Source organism: Protopterus annectens, chromosome 9.part0, assembly GCF_019279795.1.
Source record: "Protopterus annectens isolate FY-2018-M chromosome 9.part0, PAN1.0, whole genome shotgun sequence".
NCBI lineage: Eukaryota > Metazoa > Chordata > Ceratodontiformes > Protopteridae > Protopterus > Protopterus annectens.
In genome coordinates this window covers 591,609,125-591,634,884 of record NC_056743.1, presented here as the reverse complement: position 1 = coordinate 591,634,884, position 25,760 = coordinate 591,609,125, and the positions used below count along the sequence as shown (strand labels likewise).

The 25,760-nt window shown below is 43.7% G+C and overlaps 1 protein-coding gene across 4 annotated transcripts in view; it reads left to right on the top strand.

The window, feature by feature from the left end:
• The window catches only part of PPP2R2A (protein phosphatase 2 regulatory subunit Balpha), a 1,574,838-nt gene that overhangs the window by 1,002,953 nt on the left and 546,125 nt on the right, over positions 1-25,760 (top strand). For all 4 annotated transcript variants that reach the window (XM_044083139.1, XM_044083140.1, XM_044083138.1 and 1 more), the window contains exon 5: positions 19,157-19,269. In XM_044083139.1, coding sequence (XP_043939074.1) covers positions 19,157-19,269 — 113 coding nt within the window. The remainder of the gene's footprint in view (positions 1-19,156; positions 19,270-25,760) is intronic.

Sequence of the window (25,760 nt, the reverse complement as noted above, 5' to 3'; positions counted from 1 at the left end):
CTTCTTCCTCCACACATCTGTTAGATTGCGATTTTGGCTCTGGTGTGATTATTTCATCAGAAGTAAACCTGCTGAGTTATTGGATGTAAGTTGCCTTGAAGTTTGATTTTTCTGTGCGTGTTGCAAGGCATTTTTCTGCTTAGAAATGGGTAAGGATAAAGAGTTAGATTTCAGGAAATGTTTAGAATGTAGACATAAAATTTCCCTGCAGGATGGGAAAAGCCGAAAGAAGAAGATGATGATGCTTATACCTTATATATGATGTGTTTGGAGGTAGATTGCTTGGGTTACAACCGTGGTATCTGTAACACTGTAGTTGAAATACAAATTGAAATTAAAAGGGTTATTGCTTTCTGATCTTCTACTTATGTTAACGGTAAGCAAGGTAAAAGCTGATGATGCTGTTTCATAATGTTTCCCTATGTTCATACAAGACATTTAAGAACAAGTCAAACTTCAGTCTTTTACCATTGAGAAGCATAACTTGAAACCATAAAATCAGAAAATCTTTTTTTTTTAAATGGGGTAAGTCCCTCTGTACCCCCCCCCCCCCCCCATGCATGGGGCTTGGACCCTTACATCCCCGTAATTTTATATGTACCAACTCCACAGTTATGGTAAGATGGGAAAAAGTAAAGAACAAAAAAAGAATTCTGCTCTGCTAGTTCTCATAGTAGAAGGCTTGGTGATCTATCAAATGGAGATAGTCACATAAAACACTCACTCATAAATGATGTACTGAAGTGTAAACATACTGATTCTGATAGAAGTTTCCCCAGCTGCTAGGACCCCAGTGTGGATATTTCTTCTGAAGCTGTTTGAGAAAGCTGTTCTACAGTTGTCAAAGCAAGTGGGTACTGGTCATTCTTCCACTGGTGTTTATGCAGCTGATCCTTTGCTGGGCAGTTAATTTCCCTTTGGGGAAAACCTTCTTTTTTAATCAGTTGTTTAGTAATACTTCTAGTTTAAGAAAGTTATTTTAAAGGTAGGAGCTAGTGTTTTAAGTGAGAACACACTTTTTCCTGTTAGTTTAAAAGTTGTTTAAAGTAGTTGAATTTTTTTCCTGTTGAATTTGTATTTATTTTACTTTTTGGGGATGGCAAAGAATCTTAAAGAGCATTTATTGTGTTGTATTATGTGAAAAAGGTAATGTTTAATTTTTTACCGACTTTTGCTGCTTATTTTACCCAGGCAAGAGGCATCATTTTTAGCTTGCCCATGGAACAAACTGTCACTCCCATTTGTTCCTTCTAGTTTCAAAAAGAAAAAGTTAAGCCAACAGCTATTGCCACCACAGCAGGTTAACAGTTTGCCTCAAGTCGTAGGCGGGGTGAGTGTTGTCGTCATTAGTTCTACTCAGACCACTTATCTTTTACCCCAAATCCCAATGCTGTAGTGCCTAGAGCCACTGTGGACTGGAGGTTAACAACATATTCTGAGGTTATTGTGATCCCCTCAGTGGGCAAGGATGAGCCACCCTTGTCAGCTCTGGGAGAGAGAACAGGGAAGCCTTCCCTGTTTTGTCAGAATGTTGTGCCTATCCCTGGGGAAGCAGCTGCTGTTAACACTGTTGGCCCCAATTTTTCCTGCCAAAAAGAAACAGAAAACTAAACATGTATCTATACCTCCTTAAATTTCCTGCCTATCCCTGGGGAAGCAGCTACTGTTAACACTGTTGGCCCCAAATTTTCCTGCCAAAAAGAAACAGAAAACTAAACATGTATCTATACCTCCTTAAATTTCCTTAGACAGTAGTGGTTTACTGGGTTTGGCTCTGGATTTCATTCAGGCTATTGATCCTTCTTATAAGGTGGTTTCTGGTAAACAGAGGGATACCTCTTTTCCTAACGAGAGATTCAAGATTCTGAATCTGGACAAGACGATAAAGGGACAGATACGGGTTTTTCTCGGATTCAGATGAGAGCTCAGTTTGGGGTTCTTGCTTGGGGGGGGGGGGTCTTTTTCTCTGAGTCTATTTCCAGAATGTGCTAGTGTTTTTAGTGGGAGAACACTCTGGTTTCAGTCCTTCAGAAAATACTGTGAGCTGTTACAGGAGTTTCCAGAACCTTCGCCCATTCTTCCAGTTTTGTCAGCTTTGTAGGATGTGCATGTGCCACTGCCTGTAATTTTCCATGATAGTCAGCCAGCTGTCCCTAAAAAGACAGACAGGGTGTATAAAGTAACTCAAGTCTTAAGTTTTTATACACTTTTCCCAAACCTAACCTGGCAGCTGTAGCTTTAGTTAATCCTACAACTGCTAAACATTTAATTCCAAATGTACCCTTTATGATAAGGATGGGGAAAAAAGTGTATGCCTTATGATTTTTAGTATTTTGAATTGTCAGGCTCATATGTATGTTTGTTCAAATTGTGAAAGTATGAATGTTTTGTCTGCAGTTTTTTTTTTCTTGTGACGAAAAAATCTGCTTTAATTTAGTTTCTCCAGTTGTACAAGTTATTATTTACAATGTATGTGACTCCGGGCTGTTGTCACTGGTACTGTTTTTGAGGAGGTTTGCCCAGCAGCTTTTTCAGAACCTCCCAGATAAATGATAAAAATGAGATTTTAAATTCTCCTCTAGGTAGGGATTTAGTTTGGTTTCTTTGCTGCAGAGGTGATCAAAAAGTGAGAGAGGAAAGGGTAAATCGATTCAGGGAATCTCAATTTTTCAGCCCTCCCTTTCCAAATTTTCTAAGGGATTGTCTAACCCCATAACAAAGTTTGGAAAAAAAGTCTTAACAAAAGTGCAGGTAAACTGATTAAGAAGAAATGGCAAGGGAGTCTCAAAAATAATTCAGGAAGCCCCCCAAAAGCAAGGACATTCCCAACAAGTCAGAATAACTGTTTAAGGGACCTTGTCCATCCTCCCACCCTGGCAGTCCATTTTCACCTCCAGAAAGTCTGAATCTCCACTTGATTTCTTTGGCAGCAGATAGTTTAAGACAAATTGATTCTTAAGATCATTCATCAAGATTACAGATGGTACTGGGAGGGAATTACTCCTCCATCAGATCAGACTCTTATTTCCACCTGGCCTTCATCACATGCTGCCCCAGCGAATGATAGAACCAGTTCCTCCTTCCTAGGTGGGTAAAGGTTTTTATCCAATGATTTTTTAGTGTCCGAAAAAAATGCTTGGAGACCAAGATGTTCTTCGTGGTTCACTGTTGCAGTCATCACGTTTGGATTATCCCTGCCAGGGTAGCCCTCAGCCGGCCCGAATACCAGAGGCTTAGTATTTCTGCATCAGTTGCTGTCATTCAAGACTGACGTCAGGTCGTCAGTAGTATAAAGTAAGGCAGCCGATGCTATTACATCAGTCTTTCTTGCCGTGGAGCCCGAAGCAATAGCAGTTTGCACGAGTACCGGTTGGCCGCTACCGGAGTTTCATCTACCGAATTTAAGCTGAAGTCTTCTAAAGCTAAGTTCCCTGTTGGATATCCTTTTTTCTTGTACTAACCGATGTCAGAAAAAGTTAACAGTTGTCTCACCCGTGGAAAACAGATACCACACCGAGACTTTCATTCTTACTGCATCACTTGCTAAGGCCCAGACCCCGATGTCCCCCGCTCTCGCTTCTGTGCTTTGTTCAATTCCAGAACTATCTGTCTTTGACCCCTTATTGTAGCTAGATGTTTTTGCTTACAGTCCTTGAATTCAGGTAAGCCATCCAACAGCAGATCTTATGAAAAAACATAATGATAAAGACAGAGACAAATCGCACAGGTCCAAACCTACCGATGACGCTCCCGTTGAGCTAGTCGTCAGTTCTCCGGTCCTCAGTGAACTGCTTTTGCAGCCCCTGATGCCTGCTTCTGTGGCTTCACAGGCCGCTACTGAGAACCTTTTGGAGTCTGGTATGCTGCAAAACTCTTCGACTAAAGATCCTGCAGTCGTCTCTACCTTGGATGGGTCCAGAGCTGCTGAGCAGGCACTGGCTTCCAAGGAAGTCCTTTGTACTACCGATTCTTGACACAAACCAACGTCTTCTTTAGTGACTACTGTTCTTTCGAAAACAACCGAGTTTCTTAGGCCCAAGGTTCAAACCACACCCAAGAAACCAACTATCCAATCTCGGGCACCTGCTTCCTTGCCTTAGTCTCAAATGCTTAAAAATGGCAGAAGACCTTATCATGCTTATCGGGGGAAGCCAAGCTACCCCCTCCGAAAGGAAAAGAGATCTGTCCCCTGTAGTTTTGTCTGAACAAGAGTCGGATGACTCTGATGCATCTGAATATAAAGACATGCAGCTCCTCTCTACTTATTAGGATTCTGATGCAGAGGAGTCCATTCCTTCAGCCTCTCCACCGGAAGATTTTTCCTTTGGGGCAACCCTTTGTACTTTAAGGGAGTATTTCCATGGGAGTCAGGACTACCCTCAGTTTAAAAAGAGACTCAGGGAATTCTTAGATCTTCCACAACACAGACCCCTGGCCATCCCCCCAGTCCTGGATGTTGTGGAGGATGTTTTCCTGGAATCCAGTTTGACTCTTGACACCCTCCCTCCTGCACCCAGAAAACCAGACTGCTACTAGAGAGTCCCTGACTCGCACAAATTTCTTTTTAAAAATCCTACTGCTGACCCTGAGGTAATTTCTCAAGGGCCTAAAGGAATTAAAGCAACCTCTGCTAAGAATCCCGCCCCCTCAGATATGGATTCCTGAGCACTAGGCAGATGAGGTAAAAAAAGTGTATACCTCAGCTACTCTTACTATCAGAGCACTAAATTGTCAGTTCCATATGCTAAAATTTCAGCAACATACCCTGGAACTCCTCAAACAAAAAATGTCTTCCTTTCCTGCTTGGGCAGAATCTAAAGAGTTACAAGAGTTAATGCATTCTGCAAATCAAGTAACTAAACACCTTGCACTGTGGTTTTGATGCCCTAGAAGCTTCTTGCAGGGCAGCAGTCACTGAATTTGTCCTTAGAAGGCATGCATGGCTTAAGGAACAGCCCTTGCCAGACCATGTCAAATCTAAATTGTTGGATACCCCCTTGCACAAAGACCACTTATTTGGCACTAAGGCAGAAGAGGTCTTAAAAAACATGGAAGAAAAAGTAAAATCTATGCAGACAGTTAAGGATTTCTTACAGGTCCAGCCACCCAGGTTCAACAGGCATTGTCCCACTTCAGCCCAGACCCCGCAGTCAGCAGCCACAGATCTAATCAGTGGACTTCCTCCACTTCAAACCCAGGGAGTTCTAAGCCACCCCCTTATGTTATGGTAAGAACTCACAATGACTCACCTCCCCCACCCCCTCCCTCTGCCCACCTTCACTTACTCCTAGGAGGAAAAGTCCTTTCACGCAAGCACCTGGGCCACCATTACCAACAACCACTGGGTTCTCAACATAGTGGATACAAATTTTCTTTCCACACCCTTCCAACTCCAAAAGGGTTCCCAGATCTCCCTACAAACCAGTGGGCAGAGGCACAAAAGCAAATCTTTTCCCTGCTCTCTATGAGGGCAGTAGAGCATGTTTCTGCAGGAAATATCTCCGTTTCAGGGCAGGATCTCAGCACTTTCAGGTCTCTGTGCTTCCCTTTGGCTTATCTACTGCTCCCAGAGTTTTCACAAAATGTCTGGCTCTGGCCATTGCTTTTTGCAGACAAAGGAATATACAGATTTACCCATACTTAGACAACTCCCTAATTCAGACAGCAGGAAAAGCTGCTCAAGCACCTGGCCTTTGTAAAGTCCCTGCTAACCTCCCAAGGGTACAAAATCAATGAAAAGAATCCAAACGGACGGGTACCCACCCAAAGGATTTTATTCCTGGGAGTAAGCCTGGAGACAGCATCCCAGATGGCATTCCTTACACCAAAAAAGCAAACTTTCCTGACAGCCTGCTTCTCTCAACTAGCCACCAGACCCCAGCTGTCTGCAAGAAAAATCCTGCAAGCTCTGGAGTTCATGGCATCTTGCATTCTATTCATTCCTTATGCCAGACTGCATATGGGGAAGCTTCAGTGGTACCCTAAAACGCCTTTGGTGTCAACACTCTCAAGAGACTCTTATACCTATAATACCTTGCCTCAGAAAAGATTTTCTTTGGTGGGCAACAGCATGCTCCCACAACAAGGGACTACCTTTCTCACCATCCCCTGTCGCCCAGACCCACACCACAGATGCATCAGACTATGCCTGGGATGCACACCTGGACGGCGGGTTCATACAGGGCCAATGGAGCCCACAGCAAATCCATCTGCACATCAGCCAAACAAAGATTATGGCTGCCCAGCAGGCCTTGATAGTTTTCAAGCCCCTTCTCTCCCCAGGGGCTCTCCTGATCAAAACAGACAACACCACTATAATGTGGTATATCAACAAGCAGGGAGGGACTCACTCCAACCCTCTGTGCAGGCTGGCCATGACCCTTTGGCACACAGTCTCTGCCATGCAACTCCACCTGTCAGCACAATTCCTACCAGGTTCTCTCTTAAGCACACGTCTTCTGGACCCACACAAGTGGCAGCTCAACAGAAGAACCTTCACCCTAACAACTCAGAAATGGGCATCCTGAAGGTTTATCTCTTTGCCTCCCACAACAACCATCAGGTCAGCAAGTTCTGCACCAGGGAGCATCACTGCATGGCTTGGAGAGTGAATGCCTTGTCCTTCCCCTGGGTCAGTCTCTCTATGCCTTTCCTCCACTACCTCTCATCCCCAGGGTACTGCTCAAAATAAAGGAGGAAAAACCAAGGACAATTCTTATAGCTCCAGACTGGTCTCGCCAGCACTGGTACCCCTTGCTGCACAACCTGCCCCCAGTGCCACCATGGCATCTTCCTCAGATTCCAAACCTCTCGACCCAGATGGAAGGGGAATTCATGCATCCCCAATCCCCAATTGCAGACACTCAATTTGGCAGCTTGGCTTATTCCCTAACCCCCGATCAATCTGCCAACCTCAGTAAAAAGGTTCTTGATGCTATATGAGAGGCCAGATGCCCTAGCACTAAAAAGTCTTATACTGACAAATGGAAAAGATTCTGTACCTAGACAGGTAGGCTAAGGGGGCCAATATGGCACAACCCTCCCTCCCTCTCATCCTGGATTACTTAGCTGACCTGATGCACAGTGGCCTCCCTTTTTCCTCTAGTAAAGTTCATGCCTTTGCTATATCTGCTCATTTTACCACTGAGCAGCCCCTTTTTCTCACACCCTTTGATCAAACAGTTCCTTAGGGGGGCTAGCAACTTGAGGCCACCCAGAAGAGCACCAACCCCAGCTTAGAACCTTAACTTTGCGTTGGATAAGCTCACCTTGCCCCCCTTCGAACCATCCTCTTCGACAGAACTAAAATTTCTCTCCTGGAAAACCTCTTTCCTTCTGGCCATCACTTCAGCCAGAAGGGTCTCCGGGCTGCAAGCACTCATGGCTGTGGAGCCCTTTATCATCTTCCATGCTGACAGGGTATCCCTCAAGACTAACCCATCCTTCATGCCCAAGGTGGTGTCCAATGTGGCTCTCAACCAATCCATTAATTTGTGGCTCTCAACCAATCCATTCATTTGCCCACCTTTTTTCCTAATCCACAGAACAAGGGGGAAAGGATTCTGCAATCTCTAGATGTGCACAGATAGCTCAGATTCTATGTAGACGGGACTAAATCCTTCAGAAAGTCTGATCAATTGCTGGTTAGCTTTGCTGCAGGGGCAGAGGGCAAAGCAATCTCCAAACAAACCATTTCCAAATGGATAGCACACTGCATCCATTTCTGCTACAAACAACATGGAAATCCTCCCCCCAGGGGGGGTCAGGACTCACTCCACCAGAGCAGCCTCCACCTCTGCACCTTTCCTTAGAGGAGTGCCCACCAGGGACATCCTGGAGGCTGCCACCTGGACATATGTTCACACCTTTACCAAACATTACCACCTGCCTGTCTTCTCCAAATCCAGGGCAGAGTTTGCCTCTGCAGTCTTGCAGGGTATCCTAGCCAGCCCCTAGTTTCCTAAACTGCGTCCACCGATTTCCTCAGCTTTGGGAATCAACCCAAATGTGATGACTGCAACAGTGAAACACGAAGAACATAGTACAGTTGTGTACACTTACCATAAATGTAGATGTTAGAGTGTATTCACTGTTGCAGTCCTGGTTTCCCTCCCTCCATCCCTCTCTTCTTTCTTCCCTTTCCTTAAAGAGAAATATTGGTATTTACTTTCTACTAGTGGGGTTCTTCCACCAGAACGACTGCAACAGTGAATACACTCCAACATCTACATTTATGGTAAGTGTACACGACTGTACTTTCTGATTCGATCTTTCCTTAACCTGTTTGTCATAATCCCCAAGTTCAAAACATGTTACCTCCTCTTCCTCATTCAAGTTTTATAGTAACACTACATTTAAAATATGTTTATCATCACATCCCGTTTCACCTAGACTCTAGGTGTTTCTGAAGGTTTTGTCTGAATCACATTATCAGATGCTCTTAGTGTTTCACTGTTGCAGTCAGTACATTTGGGTTATCTGCTTGCAGTAGCCCTCAGTCGGCCTGATTAACAAAGTCTTGGCTCCTGTGTCGGTTGCTGTCTCTTCTTCCATGACGTCAGGGGTATAAAACATGCAGCCGACACCATTGCATCAATCTTTCTTGCCGTGTGGTGCCCGAAGCAGAAGCAGTTCGCAAATGCCGGTCGGCCGACTCCTGAAATTTTCGTTTTCGAGTTTCAGAACCGAAGTCTTCAACTAAAGCCAAGTAACCCTGTTGGGGAAACTTTTTCTTGCTCCTTACCGATGTTAATAAAAGTTAATAATTGCATTTCTTGTGGAAAGCAAATACCTCACAAAGATTTTCATTCATACTGTATTCCTTGCCTAGGCCCTGACCACGACGTACCTTGCTGTCAGTTTTGTGCCTTATTTAATCAACGCACTATCCGTTGTATGTATATTTTCGCTTCTGAATATTTCGGTTCTCAGTTCAATTATCCAGAAATGTCGTCTGTTAGCCATCTGACTACCGGAATTCCGAAAAAGCGCAAAGATGAAGACAGAGACAGGCTGCCTAGGTCCAAAGCTGCCAACGACACTTCTCCTAAGCCAGTCGCCAATTCACCGGTACTCAGTGAGACGCTTTTGCAGCCCCTGATACCCGCTACTTCTGATTCTGAGATGCTTCAACTGTGGAGCCTGCGGATGTCTCTACCTTGGATGGGTCCGGAGCCGCTGTGCAGGCACCGGCTTCTGAGGGTGTATTCAGGCCTACAGACTTGCGTATTAAACAGATGCCTCCTTCTTTAAGGCCTAAACCTCAAACTATGCCTAAGAAGCAGGCGCCCAGGCCGCATGCACAGGCCTCAATGCTTAAAAAAACAAGCATGGCTGAAGATCTCGTAACTCTAATCAGGGGAAGCCAACCACCCACTTCTAAGAGACCTAGGACTGAATTTGTTTATAAATCCTCTGACCAGGATTCTGATTTTTCTGATTCTTCTGATGATCTGGATTTACCCTTATCTACTTATGAGGATTCTGATGCAGAGGACTCTATTCCCTCTGCTTTCCCTCAAGAGGACTTTTCTTTTGGTGAAACCGTGCACACTTTAAGGGAACAATTTCTCTGGGAAAGCAAGCATTTTTCTGATTCGAAAAAGAGGCTTAGGGATTTCTTACTTCTGCCTCAGCATAGGCCTTTAGCTATACTTCCTGTACTAGACATTGTTGATGATGCCTTTTCGGAATCTAGTTTGGCCACTGATTCTTTGCCTCCTGCTCCCAGAAAACCTGATGGATATTGCAAGGTCCCTGCTTTTCACAAGTTCCTTTTTAAAAATCCTATTGCGGATCCAGAGACTATTTCACAGGGACCCAAGGGCATTAAGGCTTCTACTGCTAAAAATCCTACCCCCTCTGATAGAGACTCCAGGGCGCTGGATTGATGGGGTAAGAAGGTTTACACTTCTGCAACCTTGACCATTAGGGCCTTAAATTGTCAGTTTCATATGTTGAAGTATCAACAACATGTTATTGGATTGCTTAAACAGAAAATGATGTTGATTCCTGACTGTGCTGAAGATAAAGAATTACAGGATTTAATGCATTCTGCCTAACAGGTTGGAAAACATACTTTGCAATGTGGATTTGATTCATTAGAGGCCTCTTGCAGGGCTGCTGTCACTGGGTCTGTACTTAGAAGGCATGCTTGGCTTAAGGAGCAATCTTTGCCTGATCATGTTAAAGCTAAACTGTTGGATGCTTCCTTAAATCAGGACCGCCTGTTTGGCAACAAAGCTGAGGAAGTTCTTAAAAAGATGGAAGATAAAGCTAAATCTATGCAAACTGTCCAGCCTCCAAGATTTAGTAGGCATTGGCCCTTTAAGAATTGGTCCTTTCCAGCCCCTTCCAGGTCTTCTCAATCCAAACCCAGACACAGCAGAAACCCTGGGTTTCAGTCCCAGTGTACGCACAAGACTAAGCAGTGGGGTGCTTGCGGATCCAAATCTGGGAGCAGTAAGACTCCCCCCTATGGAAAACTATCTCAGTGACTTGCTCTTAAAATTTCCAAGCACTTCTCAACTGAATGCTCCTTTAGGCGGAAAGATTGGTCTGCAGGCCAAAAACTGGGAACTCATTACCCAGGACAAATGGGTCTTAAATATAGTGTCCCAAGGATACAGGTTTCGCTTCCACACGTTACCAACACCAAGGGGGTACTTTTAAACATGGGGCTATTCAGTTGGTACCAAAAGAGGAAAAGGGACAAGGTTTCTATTCAAGACTTTTCTTGGTACCCAGAAAAGACAATTCATGGTGTCCTGCCCTGGACTTTTCTATTCTAAACACCTTTTTGGTGATTCCAGAATTCAAGATCCTGACTCTTCACCAGTTGCTTCCTATGCTAGGCAAGGATGCTTGTTTGGCAACACTAGATTTAAAAGATGCATACCTGCACATCCCTATCAGGGAATCTTGCAGAAGATACCTATGCTTCAAAGCAGGCTACACGCACTATATCAGTTCTCTGCACTGCCCTTTGACTTATCTACTGCGCCCAGGGTATTCACAAATTGCCTAGCTCCAGTCATTGCATTTTGCAGGCAAATAAATATTCAGATAGACCCATACCTGGATGATTGTCTAATTCAGGCAGAAAGCCATGACATACTTTTGAAATATTCTGGGCTTTGTACAGAGGGTGCTAACTTGTCTGGGGTACACCATAAACGAAAAGAAATCTCATCTGGTACCCTGTCAACAAATTATATTCCTGGGAGCAAACTTGAATACAACTTCCCAGATGGCTTTCCTCACGCCAGAGAAACAGATTAATTTGGCAACCTACTTGTAACAAGTGGCCACAAAAACCCTGCTGTTTGCAAGCCAAATACTGCAAGCCTTTGGGGTTCATGGCCTCCTGCATTCTAATAATCCCATATGCAAGACTAAAAAGCCTATGGTGTCAACTTTCTCAGGATCTAGAAGCAATGATTCCTATCTTGTCTGCGCCTAGAGTTCCTTTGGTGGGCAGAGGCCTGCCACCAAAACAAGGGATTGCCATTCACGCTACCCCCTGCCGCCCAAACCCTAACAGATGCATCAGACTATGCATGGGGGGCTCACCTGGCAGGGAAGTGCATTCAGGGCAAATGGAACCCAAGTCAAATTCACCTGCATATCAATCAGAGAGAAATGTTAGCTGTACAGAACTCTGTGACAGTCTTCAAGGACAACATTCTTCCAAGACAACTAATGGTAAAGACGGACAACACCACTTTTATATGGTACATAAACGAGCAAGGGGGTACACATTCTTACCCCCTCAGCAGACTAGCCATGGCATTGTGGAACACAGCTTTGAGCTACAAAGTGAATCTACAAGCTCAATTCCTGCCAGGAAAACTAAATACACTGGCAGATGGACTAAGCAGAAATCTCATGGACCCACATGAGTGGAAACGGGAACCAAGAATTTTCAACATGTTGACAAGCAAATGGGGGAGCCCAGATATAGACCTGTTCACTTCCCCCCAGAACTATCAATTGGACAAATTTTGCACAAGGATTCCGTACAAACAAGCTTGGAAAGTAGATGCTCTGTCCTTCAGCTGGAAAAACCTATCAGTTTATGCCTTTCCTCCTCTGCCTCTGCTCTCCAAAGTACTACTAAAGATCAAACAGGACAAGCCATGGATGATTTTGATTGCACCAGACTGGCCACGCCAACACTGGGTACCCTCTCATGCAGAGTGTGTCACGGTTGACCCCTTGGCATCTGCCTCAGATTCCTTCCCTGTTGTCTCAGCAGGAGAACCAGGTTCTGCACCCTCAGCTTCAAACACTGAACCTAGCAACCTGGCTAATTACCTAATCTCCCCTTTACCATCCCTCAGTAAACCAGGGATGGATATTTTAGAGGCAAGGAGGCCTAGTACTAGAAAATCTTATGTTGCAAAATGGAAGTGATTCTGTGCCTGGAACCAGTCTCAAGGGTTGAGCACAGCAGCGCCCAATTTACCTCAGATCTTACAATACTTAACTGAGATGATTCACAAGGGCTTGTCCTTTTCCTCCATGAAAACTCACGTCTCAGCCATTTCAGCTGATTGTAACACAGAACCTCCCCTCTTCTCTCACCCACAGCTCAAGCAGTTCCTCAGAGGGGCCAAAAATCTAAGGCCACCCAGGAGAGCTCCAACTCCACCCTGGGAACTTAACTTTGTTTTGGAGAAACTCTCTTCCTCCTTTCGAGCCATCTGCTACTGCAGAGTTAAAATGTCTTTCTTGGAAAACAGCATTCCTTTTAGCAATCACTTCAGCAAGAAGGGTATCTGAATTACAGGCCCTTATGCCAGTGGAGCCTTTCATCGTCTTTCATGCGGACAGGGTGTCCCTCAGAACCAATCCATCCTTCCTTCATGCCCAAGGTGGTATCTAGTGTGGTTCTTAATCAGTCCATTCATTTGCCAACCTTCTTTCCTAATCCACAGAACAAAGTAGAGTGGATGCTGCACTCCTTAGATGTGCACAGACAACTTAGATTCTACTTGGACAGGACCAAACCTCATAGGAAATCTGAACAACTACTGGTGGCATTCGGTGCAAGGACAGAGGGGAAGGCTATTTCAAAGCAAACCATTTCTAAATGATTAGGCCATTGCATTCATTTCTGCTATAAGCACTATGGAAAACCTGTCCCACAGGGCATCAGACCCCACTCTACCAGGGCTGCATCTACTTCTACAGCCTTTCTCAGAGGCGTCCCTACCAGGGACATCCTAGAAGCTGCTACCTGGAGTTCTGTACATACTTTCACTAAGCATTATCATTTACCAATTTTCTCTAAATCCGGAGCTGACTTTGCCACTGCAGTCTTGCAGGGCCTTATAGCTGGCCCTAATGCTATTTAAATTTCTCCTCCCAACCCTAACTTTGGGAATCTGCACAAATGTAATGACTGCAACAGTGAAACACAAAGAACATAGTACAGTTGTGTACACTTACTTACCATAAATGTAGATGTTAGAGTGTATTGACTGTTGCAGTCCAGGTTACCCTCCCTCCAGCCCCCTGACTTCTTTTGGCTTTACCTCTACTTTCCTTTATTATGCTTAAAAGCTTTTTGGTGTATTTGCTTTTTTGTTGGAGGTATAACCTTTTATATATATATATATATATATATATATATATATATATATATTTAATTGCTTCCCATTAGGGGGGGTACCTGACATTTGGGGCAAGAAAAACTGATGCAATACCGTCGGCTGCATGTTTTATACCACTGACGACCTGACGTCACGGAAGAAGTGACAGCAACCGAAGCAGGACCCAAGACTTTGTTAATCAGGCTGGCTGAGGGCTACTGCAAGCAGATAACCCAAATGTAATGACTGCAACAGTGAATACACCCGAACATTTACATTTATGGTAAGTGTACACAACTGTACTTCCTCTCTTACCCTTTTTAGTATAGACTGCACCAAGAGTGTTTACAGAATGTGTAGTATCCATATTTTCCCTACTTTCCCTATTTAGACCACTTGTGTTTATCTTTGCAGAGTATTTTTCAAAGTGTCAGGAATATGTCTCTTGGGTGAGAGATCTCTTGCACATGCCGGGATTCCAAGAGAACATTCAAAAGGCTTTTTTGACTCCTTTCCCACAGAATTGTGTTCCTTGGTTGTCGGTCAAATGCCTCAGTTCAAAGAGCTTTTCTTCCACAGGAAAAATAGATCTACATCTAGATCTATTCTAAGGTTTTTCCACTTAGGCTTAGATCATTGCAAAGGAATACCTCAGGATTTGGAGTCTCATGACATCTATGATTCTTATGATACCATTGGCAGGACTCCACATGAGAAAGTGGTATCTGAAATCTCTTTGGTCCCAGCACCAACATCCTTTGTTTTTTTTTTTTGTTTTTTTCTTCAAATCCAAGTGCTGAAGTTCATCAGAAGACAAATCACTTTGTTTTAGAAAAGAGAAGGAAAAAGGGGAGAAGACAGATTTAAGGATAGTTGCTGTCTGTGCAGTCACCACAGACTTTGCTTGGGGAGTATGTTTCAGGAGAATTAAAGTGCCAGGGTATGTGAGACATCAAGGACATATGCATTCACATAAATACAAAAGAAATGCTTGTCCTGATCAAGGCACTCAACTGTCTGAATCTTCTTTGGTCTTCAGGTTGTTACAGACAATACAGACGTCATGTGATACATCAAGAAAAAATGGGGAACCGGTTTGTACCCCCCTTTGCAAACTAGCCATGTTAACTTGGGATATAATTTCATAGCACAGTTTCTCCCTACAGGGTCCTACATTCCATTAGAGCAAAGCTGTGTGGCAGGCGAGATGAGTTGGTCAAGTGCAGACTTACATAAATGGACACTAGATCAGGGGGGTCTTCCAAAATTTGACTCATCTGTTGGGAGTTCAAGTAGACCTGTTTGCCTCTTCTCTGAACAATAAGCTATTAGATTCTGCTCCAGCACTCCATGCAAGAAGGCCTGGAAGACAGGTGCCTTTTATTTTCCTTGGACATGAGTGTTTCTGCATGTTTTTCCACCATTTCCATTGATATCCAGGGTACTCATTATGGTAACTTCCTTCTGGTCCAGGTCCTCCCTTCTTTTGGAAATAAAGGCAATTAGACAAGCTTCCTCACAGAATGTATCTACTCAGACAAGAACAGGGGGTGTTTGATACCCCCTGACCCCAATCAGTTTCAGTTGACTGCCTGCATGATAGGGTCTTGATTCCTTTTAGGTACATGTTTACTGCGGATGTGCCGCAGTTACTAATGAAGGCAAGTAAGCCTGTTACTGGACAGTTGTATATTAGTAAATGCAAAAGGTTTTCTAGTTGGTGCCAGCAGCATAACCAGTACCCATTCATGGCTTGTTGATTTTTTTGGCTTTACAATATTTGTGTGAGTTACTATCCTGTGGCCTTTCTTACTCCTCCATCAAGGTGCATTTGTAGTCTATTTCTGTACGTCTCCCCACGGATCCTCCTCTTTCAATGCATTTTGATGAAAACCAGTGGCTCCTCCTTGGGATCTTAATTTTGTGTTAAGAGAAGCCAACGCTTGCTCCATTTGAACCAGCTAATTTGGCTGACTTGATGTTCTTAACATGGAAAACAGTTTGCTCCGACCTCTGCAAGAAGGCTGTTGGTAAATCTGAGGTGAAAGCTTTTATGGTGAGTCAGCCCTTTCTCGGTTTCCACAGACAGGATTTCTTTGAGAACAAATCCTCTTTTTATGCCTAAAAATGGTATCCAGATTTACTTTAAGCCAAAATATCCACCTCCTGTTTTCTTTCCTGAACCTTTTATATCTTCAGATCACTTATTCATTTCTTAAGAAGGTAAGAGGGGACAACCTGTGTCAAAACAGATTATTCCCAAATACTTGTCCAAGGCTATTACCTTTTCTTATTTTCATCACAACAAAGCTATTCCAAGCAGGGTCAAGGCTGCACTCTACCAGTGGTTTGGCTTTGTCTATGGCTTTTTAAGAAAGGGTTGGAATCTAGAAGCCTTGTAGAAGCAGCAAATTGGTCCTTTATACTTACTTTTCAAAGCACTATAAGCTTGATTCTTTCTCTAGGTCTAGATCAGACTTTGCTAGGACCAGAGGTCCTGGACTCTTCCATCTCCCAAGTGTAGTAAACTAGGCTAATCTACCATATAGCTTAGGCGTCTGTAGGAATGATCAGTGTGATCAACATAGTACAGTTGTTTAAACTAAACAGTAGATTGCTTAAACTTATAACAGTAGATGTTTGATCACTGCTGCAGTAGCTGATCCCTCCCTCCATCCCCTTGTTTTTTGATGCATTTTTTATTCCAGGGTGTGGATATTGTTCCTGGCATTGTCCTTTCAGGGCTCAACCTCCCTCTCACTGTGTTTTGGCATGAAAACTCTGAAGGTCTTGGTGCCCAAACCTGTCTGGTTAGTCATCTCAGCTGAAGGTAACTGTTTTGGGTGCTCAGAAGGTGCCTTGAAGTTTTGGAAACCATCCATCTGTATCCTGTGCAGGATTTAAAGGATCTGATGTTATTTTCATTCCTGCTCACTAATGGGTCTCAAATTCGATATCGAAACCGGTATTACTAAACATCAACTTTTGTAATATTGAAAGAAGGGACGCATAGTATACATTTCATAATAATTACCCTGAGATTGTAAAGGACTTTCTACTAGCATTAAAGAGGGTCACTTAACTTGTTTCAAAAACATGATTCAATAAGAAATTCACACATGGGAAAATTGTAGCCAGGATTATTTATTTATTTTTGCATGCTTGTTACACAGCCTGTGAACCTGTGCCTACATCAGATGAGACTCTGACTTGAATCAAATGATTCAGCTTCTGAATTTTAATCCCCTACTGCTAATAAAGAAAAATGAATTCTGTTAAGAATGTATCCCAGGAGGCAGTTGTGTGCATGCTTAAAATCACCAGAACTACAAACATCAGAAAACTGGACAATTTTTTTTGTCCTTTCTTACTAATAGACTGGGCTTTCTCATTTATAATCAAGTCATTTCCTATTGGATTGGCAGTTTTTGTTTATTTTTATGATTTTATGGGTATGCCTCTTCAAGGTAAAGTAACTGTAAACTGCATCAGCAGCCTGGTCATTTGTCCATATTAAGTAAGCATTACAAGCTGGATAGATTGTGAAAGCTTGATGTGTTTTTTTCTGTACCATTCATCCAAGGAATACTTGTTTGTTTATCTTCTGGGTTTTGAATTCATATTTTAGTTTATCCATTCATATTGTAAAAACAGTGACATTGTTGTTGTTTGTCTTTCGGCAGCTTTTCCTGGTTAGGGGTCGCCAAAGCAGAACTCCGGTCCGCTAATGATTGGCAGTAGATTTTCATGAATGCCGAGGTGCCAGCTCGACTTCCATCCTTCAACGAAGGCACGCCCATTTACGCATGTCTTTCGAACGCCACTCAACCGCGGGGAGGACATGCAGACAGAAGGCACTTCCCACACTCCAGCCGAGAATCGAACGAGAGAACCTTTAAATGTCTTCCTTTCCTGCTTGGGCAGAATCTAAAGAGTTACAAGAGTTAATGCATTCTGCAAGTGAAATAACTAAACACCTTGCACTGTGGTTTTGATGCCCTAGAAGCTTCTTGCAGGGCAGCAGTCACTGAATTTGTCCTTAGAAGGCATGCATGGCTTAAGGAACAGCCCTTGCCAGACCATGTCAAATCTAAATTGTTGGATACCCCCTTGCACAAAGACAACTTATTTGGCACTAAGGCAGAAGAGGTCTTAAAGATGGAAGAAAAAGTAAAATCTGTGCAGACAGTTAAGGATTTCTTACAGGTCCAGCCACCCAGGTTCAACAGGCATTGTCCCACTTCAGCCCAGACCCCGCAGTCAGCAGCCACAGATCTAATCAGTGGACTTCCTCCACTTCAAACCCAGGGAGTTCTAAGCCACCCCCTTATGGTAAGAGCTCACAATGACTCACCTCCCCCACCCCCTCCCTCTGCCCACCTTCACTTACTCCTAGGAGGAAAAGTCCTTTCACGCAAGCACCTGGGCCACCATTACCAACAACCACTGGGTTCTCAACATAGTGGATACAAATTTTCTTTCCACACCCTTCCAACTCCAAAAGGGTTCCCAGATCTCCCTACAAACCAGTGGGCAGAGGCTGTGAGGCAACAGCACTACCGCTGCACCACCGCGGCAGACATAGAATGCTGTAAATTTATCTGAGGTACTCCCTATAGCAGTAGATGGCAAACTTGGCATTATTGTCAGTGTAAGCTCCCTGTATTCCTTCCATTTGTATTATGTTTATTTTTGTTTGGTTGGAATACTGGAGCACCAGTGATGTGATGCAACTTTTGCACAAGGTATGAACTTGGAATTTCTAACCTTTGGTTAGCTACCACAGCATTGTGGTATATTAACATTGTGGCTAGAAAAGAACTTAATAGCAAGTAGCCCTGTGTATTGGCCATGCTGAGTGTTTGGTAGCTGCTATCAGAAATAGATAATTGCTGGAAAATGCAGTGCATTGATTGTCTAATATGCTGTGCATCTTGCTTGTTTACCTGTGGTGGAATATTTCACTGAAAACTGTAGTGAAACCTGTTTTTGGAAATCATGACAGTAACTTCTCCAAATACAGTGCTGTTTATTAGCTCCTCTATTCTCTTCTGAGCTGGGAAGTATTAACAGTTGATTTTGTTATATTTGTTTTGTGAAAAAGGCCTCTCTTTGTTACCATGAAACAAAAGACACTGAGGAGTTATGGGTACCATGGGTTTCAAATTTTAGGGGGGAGGGTCACTGATGGCTTACATTCAGAACAGGTTTACTCATTGCTCAGCAATTTTTGGTGTGTCGACCACACCACACACCTAGGTGGGTGGATAACCCATCCATATTATGAAGATAAGGAGCACTTTGGTCATCAGTTTTTAAGGCAAGTACTACACCCTGTATATTAAAAGTGATGTATAATGTTTGCAGCTACAGTTGTGGTGGCACAGTTTGTAAGATATGTTTGCAACTGAGATTGTGCCACTATGATTTATTTTCATTTATATAAATGTAAGATTGTCTGTGTTACACATGATAATTTAATAAAGATGTTTCTTATAAAAAAATACTATACACTGTTATATTTTACAGCTTCCTGAGTTTCATTCTTTGTTTTTGCTTAGATAAAACAATAAAGTTGTGGAAGATCAGTGAAAGGGACAAAAGACCAGAAGGGTATAATTTGAAAGAGGAAGATGGAAGGTACCGAGACCGTTCGACAGTTACCACACTACGGGTAAGCACAGGTGATGGCTACAGATACTAGATAATATTTAATTGTCTTCACTTTAGGAGTAGTAGTTCTGCAAAACTAAAACTTAATTTAGATTTTGAAAGAATTTGTTTATGTAAAATGGGCATTAACAGGAGAATAAATGTACAATGATTATTGAGAGACTGCTACACAAAAAAAGTTTGAGACCATGTTTTCATAGTTGTTTACTGAAAGTTTCATGTGAATTGGTTTTATAAATTTGTTGAAATGTGCATTTCTTTACCCAGTCTAATGCAGTACATAGGTTTGTGTCATACTTGCCAATCTTAGCGAGTAATGATCTTGATGTTCATCGTGTTACCCTGCTGCAGTCATCACACTTGGGTTATCATGTCGTCAGGCGGTCCCGCAGTCGGCCGGAATTCCAAAGTCTTGGTCCTGCGTCGGTTGCTGTCACTTCTTCCCTGACGTCAGTGTGCCAGGGGTATACATAATGCATCCGACGCCATTTTCTCCAGTCTTTCTTGCCGCACGGTGCCCGAAGCAGAAGCAATTCGCAAGTGCCGGTCGGCCAACTCCTGAGATTTTCGAAGTCGAATTTCAGATCCGAAGTCTTCAATAAAGCTAAGTACCCCATTGGGGAAACTTTTCTTGCCTCCGAGACCGATGTCAGAAAAAGTTAACAATTGTATTTCTTGTGGGAAGCAAATACCTCATAAGGATTTTCATTCTTACTGCATACCTTGCCTAGGCCCAGACCACGACGTCACTGGTTGTCGTTTTTGTGCTAGCTTTAATAAGCATACTATAAAAAGACGCTTTGATTTCGCACTGCACTTCGGTAGAAAATTTAACTACACTATGCTGTCGGAGCAACCGACTACCGGCGTGCACAAAAAACGCAAGGACAAGGACAGGCAGCCTAGACCCAGGCCAGACTCCAAGGCCTCGGCTGGTCCGGTCTCCGGTTCACCGGTCTTCAGTGAGGCTCCGACACAGCCCCTGACTACTGCAGCTCTTGAACCCGAGACTGCTTCAGAGCTTTTGGCTGAGAATACTAGGCCAACACAGCCATTTTGTTTAGCCCCTACCGACGACACTGCTGATAAAGATGTCGGTGCTACAAAAACACCTTTGGTTTCTGAAGGCGTCTTCAGACCGACGACGCTCACCATAAAAATGTATCCTAAGTCTAAGACTCCTATTAAACCTAAAAAGACTGCACTTCAGTCTCCAGTTCAAGGCCCCATGCCTAAGAAGCAGATGCTCAAAATGGCTGAAGATTTGATCTCTTTAATCAGGGGTTCCCAGCCCCCACCCGACAAAAGGCCTAGACAAGAGGAAGATTATGCCTCCTCTGAACAAGTGTCTATTTCCTCAGGCTCCTCTGAGGACCAAGATTACTCCTTCTCCCCTTATGAAGATTCTGATGCTGAGGATTCTATTCCCTCAGCTTCTCCTCCTGAAGATTACTCCTTTGGGGAAACTTTACACACTATGAGGGAACATTTTCACTGGGAAGGTCAGTACTACTCTGACTCAAAGAAAAGGCTCAAGAGAGTTTCTTTTACTCCCCAGCACATACCTCTTGCCATCCCCCCAGTTTTAGACATTGTGGATGATGTTTACTTAGAATTCAGTTTGAATCCAGATTCTCTGCCTCCTGCTCCAGCCAAACCTGACAGGTACTATAGAGTTCATGACTCCCACAAATTCCTTTATAAAAGCCCTGTTGCTGATCCAGAGACTATCTCCCAGGGACCCAAAGGGGCTAAGGCTTCTATGGCAAAAAAATCCTGTACCCTCAGAAAGGGACTCCAGAGCACTAGACAGGTGGGGGGGAAAAGGTTTACACCTCAGCCACTCTAGCTATGAGGGTACTAAATTGCCAATTTCACATGCTAAAATATCAGCAATTTTCTAATGTCTCAGTTAAAACAAAAAATGAGCACACTCCCTCAACAGTCTGAATTGAAAGAAATGCAGGATCTGTTACATGCAACTGAACAGGTGGGCAAACATACTTTACAATGTGGTTTTGATTCTTTGGAGGCTTCCTGCAGAGCAGCTGTCACTGGGTCTGTTATACGTAGGCATGCTTGGTAAGGGAACAAACTCTGCCTGATCATGTTAAAGCAAAGCTTCTAGATGCTCCCTTACAGCAGGATATTCTTTTTGGAGTTAAAGCAGAAGTTGTCTTGAAGAAAATGGAGGATAAGGCAAAATCTATGCAGACAGTCAAAGATTTTCTACAGGTACAGCCCCCTTGCTTCAGCAGAAATTGGCCAACAAAAACTTGGTCCTTTCCAGCTACTAACAGGCCACAGAGGGGGAAATGCAGACGTCCAAGAGGCAGAGGGCAACCACAAGCCCAGTACAAACCTCGACAATGGGGCACTACAACACAGAAGGGAGGAGAAGACAGGTCCCAAACTACCAGGAGGCAAACTCATTGACTTGCACCTCATCTGGCCAAGCAACACTCTTGGCAGCCCCCTTGGGAGGAAAACTCGCACTTTTTTCAGCCAACTGGCACATTGTCACAAAGGACAAATGGGTCCTAGACATAATTTCACGAGGATACAGATTCCATTTTCACACCTTGCCAATGAAAAGAGGAATGCCAAACCTGCCACAAAATCAATGGGCAGAGGCACAAAAACAAATTACAGCTCTCATGGACATGAGAGCCATTCAACTGGTACCTACTCGAGAGCAAGGCCAAGGATTTTACTCAAGACTCTTTCTAGTGCCTAGAAAGGACAATGCCTGGAGACCAATTCTGGACCTTTCAAGTTTAAACACATTCTTACAAGTACCCAAATTCAAGATGCTAACACTGCAGCAACTTCTTCCCATGTTGGGCAAGAAAGCATGGCTAGTAGCGTTGGACCTCAAGGAGGCATACCTGCATGTCCCTATCAGACAAAGTTGCAGAAGATACCTCCGTTTTATTGCAGGTTCAACCCATTACCAATTCTCTGCACTGCCCTTTGGCTTATCTACTGCGCCCAGGGTCTTCACAAAATGCCTGGCACCAGTAATTGCATACTGCAGATAGAGGAATTCAAATATACCCATACCTGGACGACTGCCTCATCCAAGCAGAAAGCAAGGACAAACTCTTACAACATCTGGCTTTTGTAAAACATCTTCTAAGTTACCTGGGGTACACAGTAAACGAAAAGAAATCAAAATTAGTACTCTCACAAACCATGACATTCCTGGGTGCCAGCTTGAATACAACGGCCCAGAAGGCTTATCTGACGCCAGACAAACAACTGCAACTGACTCTATATTTCAAAACAATGGCAACAAAGACCCAACTACCTGCAAGAAAAATTCTGCAGGCCTTGGGCTTCATGGCATCTTGCATACTACTAATACCATTTACAAAGCTGCATATGAGGAAATTACAGTGGTACCTAAAAAGCTTATGGGTCTCAACACAGCCACAGCTTGGACACAATGATTATCTCTCATTCCCTGCCTACAACAGGAGTTTCTATGGTGGTCACAGGCATGTCACCTCAACAAGGGTCAGCCTTTCACCATGCCCCCAGCCAGGCAAACTATGACAACAGATGCGTCGGACTACACCGGGGGGGCACACATGGCAGGGCAGTGCGTTCAAGGCGTATGGACTGCAGATCAAAGGAATCTGCACATCAATCAAAAAGAGATGCTAGCTGTACAGAATGCTCTGACAGCCTTCAAGAATCTATTACATCCAGGACAACTTACAATAAGGACGGACAACACCACAGTAATGTGGTACATAAACAAACAAGGGGGTACACACTCCTACCCTCTATGCAGGCAGGCAATGACCTTGGGGAACACAGCTCTGGCCTACCAAGTTCAGTTACAAGCTCAATTCCTGACAGGAAAAAAGAACACATTGGCAGACTACTTCAGCAGAAACATCATGGACCCCCACGAGTGGAAACTGGATCCACAAGTATTTGCAATGATAACTCAAAAATGGGGCCTTCCAGACATAGAACTGTTTGCCAGTCCTCAAAACTATCAACTAACAAAATTTTGTACAAGGACACTTCACCATCAAGCTTGGAAAGTGGACGCACTCTCATTCAGTTGGAAAAACCTGACAGTATATGCCTTCCCTCCATTGCCTCTCCTCACAAAGGTGCTTCTGAAAGTCAGAAAGGAGAGACCACGACTGATACTCATAGCCCCAGACTGGCCACACCAGCACTGGTACCCACTATTGAGGAATATGGCCCAGGGCCCACCTTGGATTTTACCACAGATTGCCCATTTGCTCACACAGCAAAACAATCAGATTCTTCACAGCCAGCTCAAAACCTTAAATCTGGCCGCGTGGCAAATCACCTAATCATCCAGCCAGCACCTCTTTCCCAAGCAGTTATGGATGTTATTCTGGAAGCTAGGAGGCCCAGCACCAGGAAGGCCTATTCGGATAAATGGAAAAGGTTTTGCGCCTGGAACCAAGCTAAAGGCCAAAACACACTACAGTCTCACATGCCTCAGATTCTACAGTACCTAACTGAGATGTTGCACAAAGGACTTTCTTTTTCTTCCATTAAAATCCACACATCAGCTATTTCAGCCCACTACAACACGGATCCACCCTTATTTTCGCATCCACTTCTAAGGCAGTTCCTCAGAGGGGCAAAAAACATTCGGCCCCCCAGGAGAGCACCTACACCAACATGGGACCTCAATTTTGTTCTGGAAGAACTTAAGCTACCTCCCTTTGAACCAGTTTTCTCTGCAGATCTACAGTTTCTATCATGGAAGACCGCCCTGCTACTAGCAATAACTTCAGCTAGAAGAGTCTCAGAGCTGCAGGCACTAATGGCAGTGGAACCTTTCCTCATTTTCCATCAAGACAGAGTTTCTCTACGAACTAATCCTTCCTTCATACCTAAGGTGGTTTCCAGTGTGGCTCTAAATCAAACCATCCACTTACACACCTTCTTCCCAAATCCACAGAACAAAGGAGAAAGACTCCTGCATTCCTTGGACATAAACAGGCAACTTTGTTACTACTTGGATAAAACTAAGGCTTTCAGAAAATCTGACCAGCTCTTTGTATCTATGCTACAGCTTCACAAGGGAAGGCCATATCAAAACAAACCATTTCCAAATGGATAGGACATTGCATTCGCTTTTGCTATACCCATCATGGAAAACCAGTTCCTGCTACCATTAGGCCCCACTCTACGAGGGCAACAGCTACATCTACAGCCTTCCTCAGGGGGGTTCCTACCAAACACTATCACTTACCACTTTACTCTAAGACTAGAGCTGGCTTCGCCACTGCAGTTCTGCAGGGCCTTCTAGCCTCCTCTAACCTTCTATAACTCCTCCACCCATCCTTAGCTTTGGGATTCAACCCAAGTGTGATGGCTGCAGCAGGGTAACACGATGAACATAGTACAGTTTTGTACCTACCATAAATGTAGATGTTCGAGTGTTCACCCTGCTGCAGTCCAGGTTACCCTCCCTCCTTCCCCTCTGATCTAACTGGCTAAAATCTCTACATTACCTTCCTGATGTATTTGCTTAAACCTGGAGGGATTTTGTGTTTTTGCAGAAATTACTTAATTTGGTTCTAATTACTGACCACCTTTTTGGGGGCACCTGACATCTGGGGCACGAGAAACTGAAGAAAATGGCGTTGGATGCATTATTTATACCCGTGGCGCACTGACGTCAGGGAAGAAGCAACAGCAACCGACGCCGGACCAAGACTTTTGAATTCCGGCCGACTGCGGGGCTGCCTGACGACAGGATAACCCAAGTGTGATGACTGCAGCAGTGTGAACACTCGAACATCTACATTTGTGGTAGGTACAAAACTGTACTTTATGGCACCTAAGGATATGTGGGAAGAGACTAAGCAAGAATAATACAAAAACTGAGAAATTATCCAAATGAAACAGTAAGAAAGATTCTGCTAACATAGATAAAGGTTTAATAAATGCTGGCACACCATAAAAACTGCAAAAAAAACAATATTAAAAACATAAACAGGATAAGTGCTTTCAGTCCTAGATCTTTATCAGATCCTGAAATACTAAAAAATCATTTGTTCTTTAAAATAACACTTCCATCCAGTCAGGAATAATTTCCTGAGCCACCGCCTCTTCATTATAGGTTTTAGAGGGATTAACCTATTAATCCTGGTGGCTTGTAAGCCTTAGATCTGGATACAACAGCAAGTCTTTTCATAACTTAACGCCTGATGAAAGGCAAGCTCTACAGAGCCTAGTTCAAGCTAGGGGAACTGTTATAAAACCTGCTGACAAAGGAGGAGCTATTCCTGTCCTCAGTTCTGATGATTATCTAAGAAAGATGTTGCACATGCTCAGTGATGATAAAACATACCTTAAGATTCTCAGATGGGAAGTAAAACAGGTTATAAATAAGGTGAATGATGTCTTGCATTAACTACTTATGACTAGATGCGTCATGCAGGGGCTCTGTCATTCTTTGAAAGTCGAACATCCATTATTACCCAC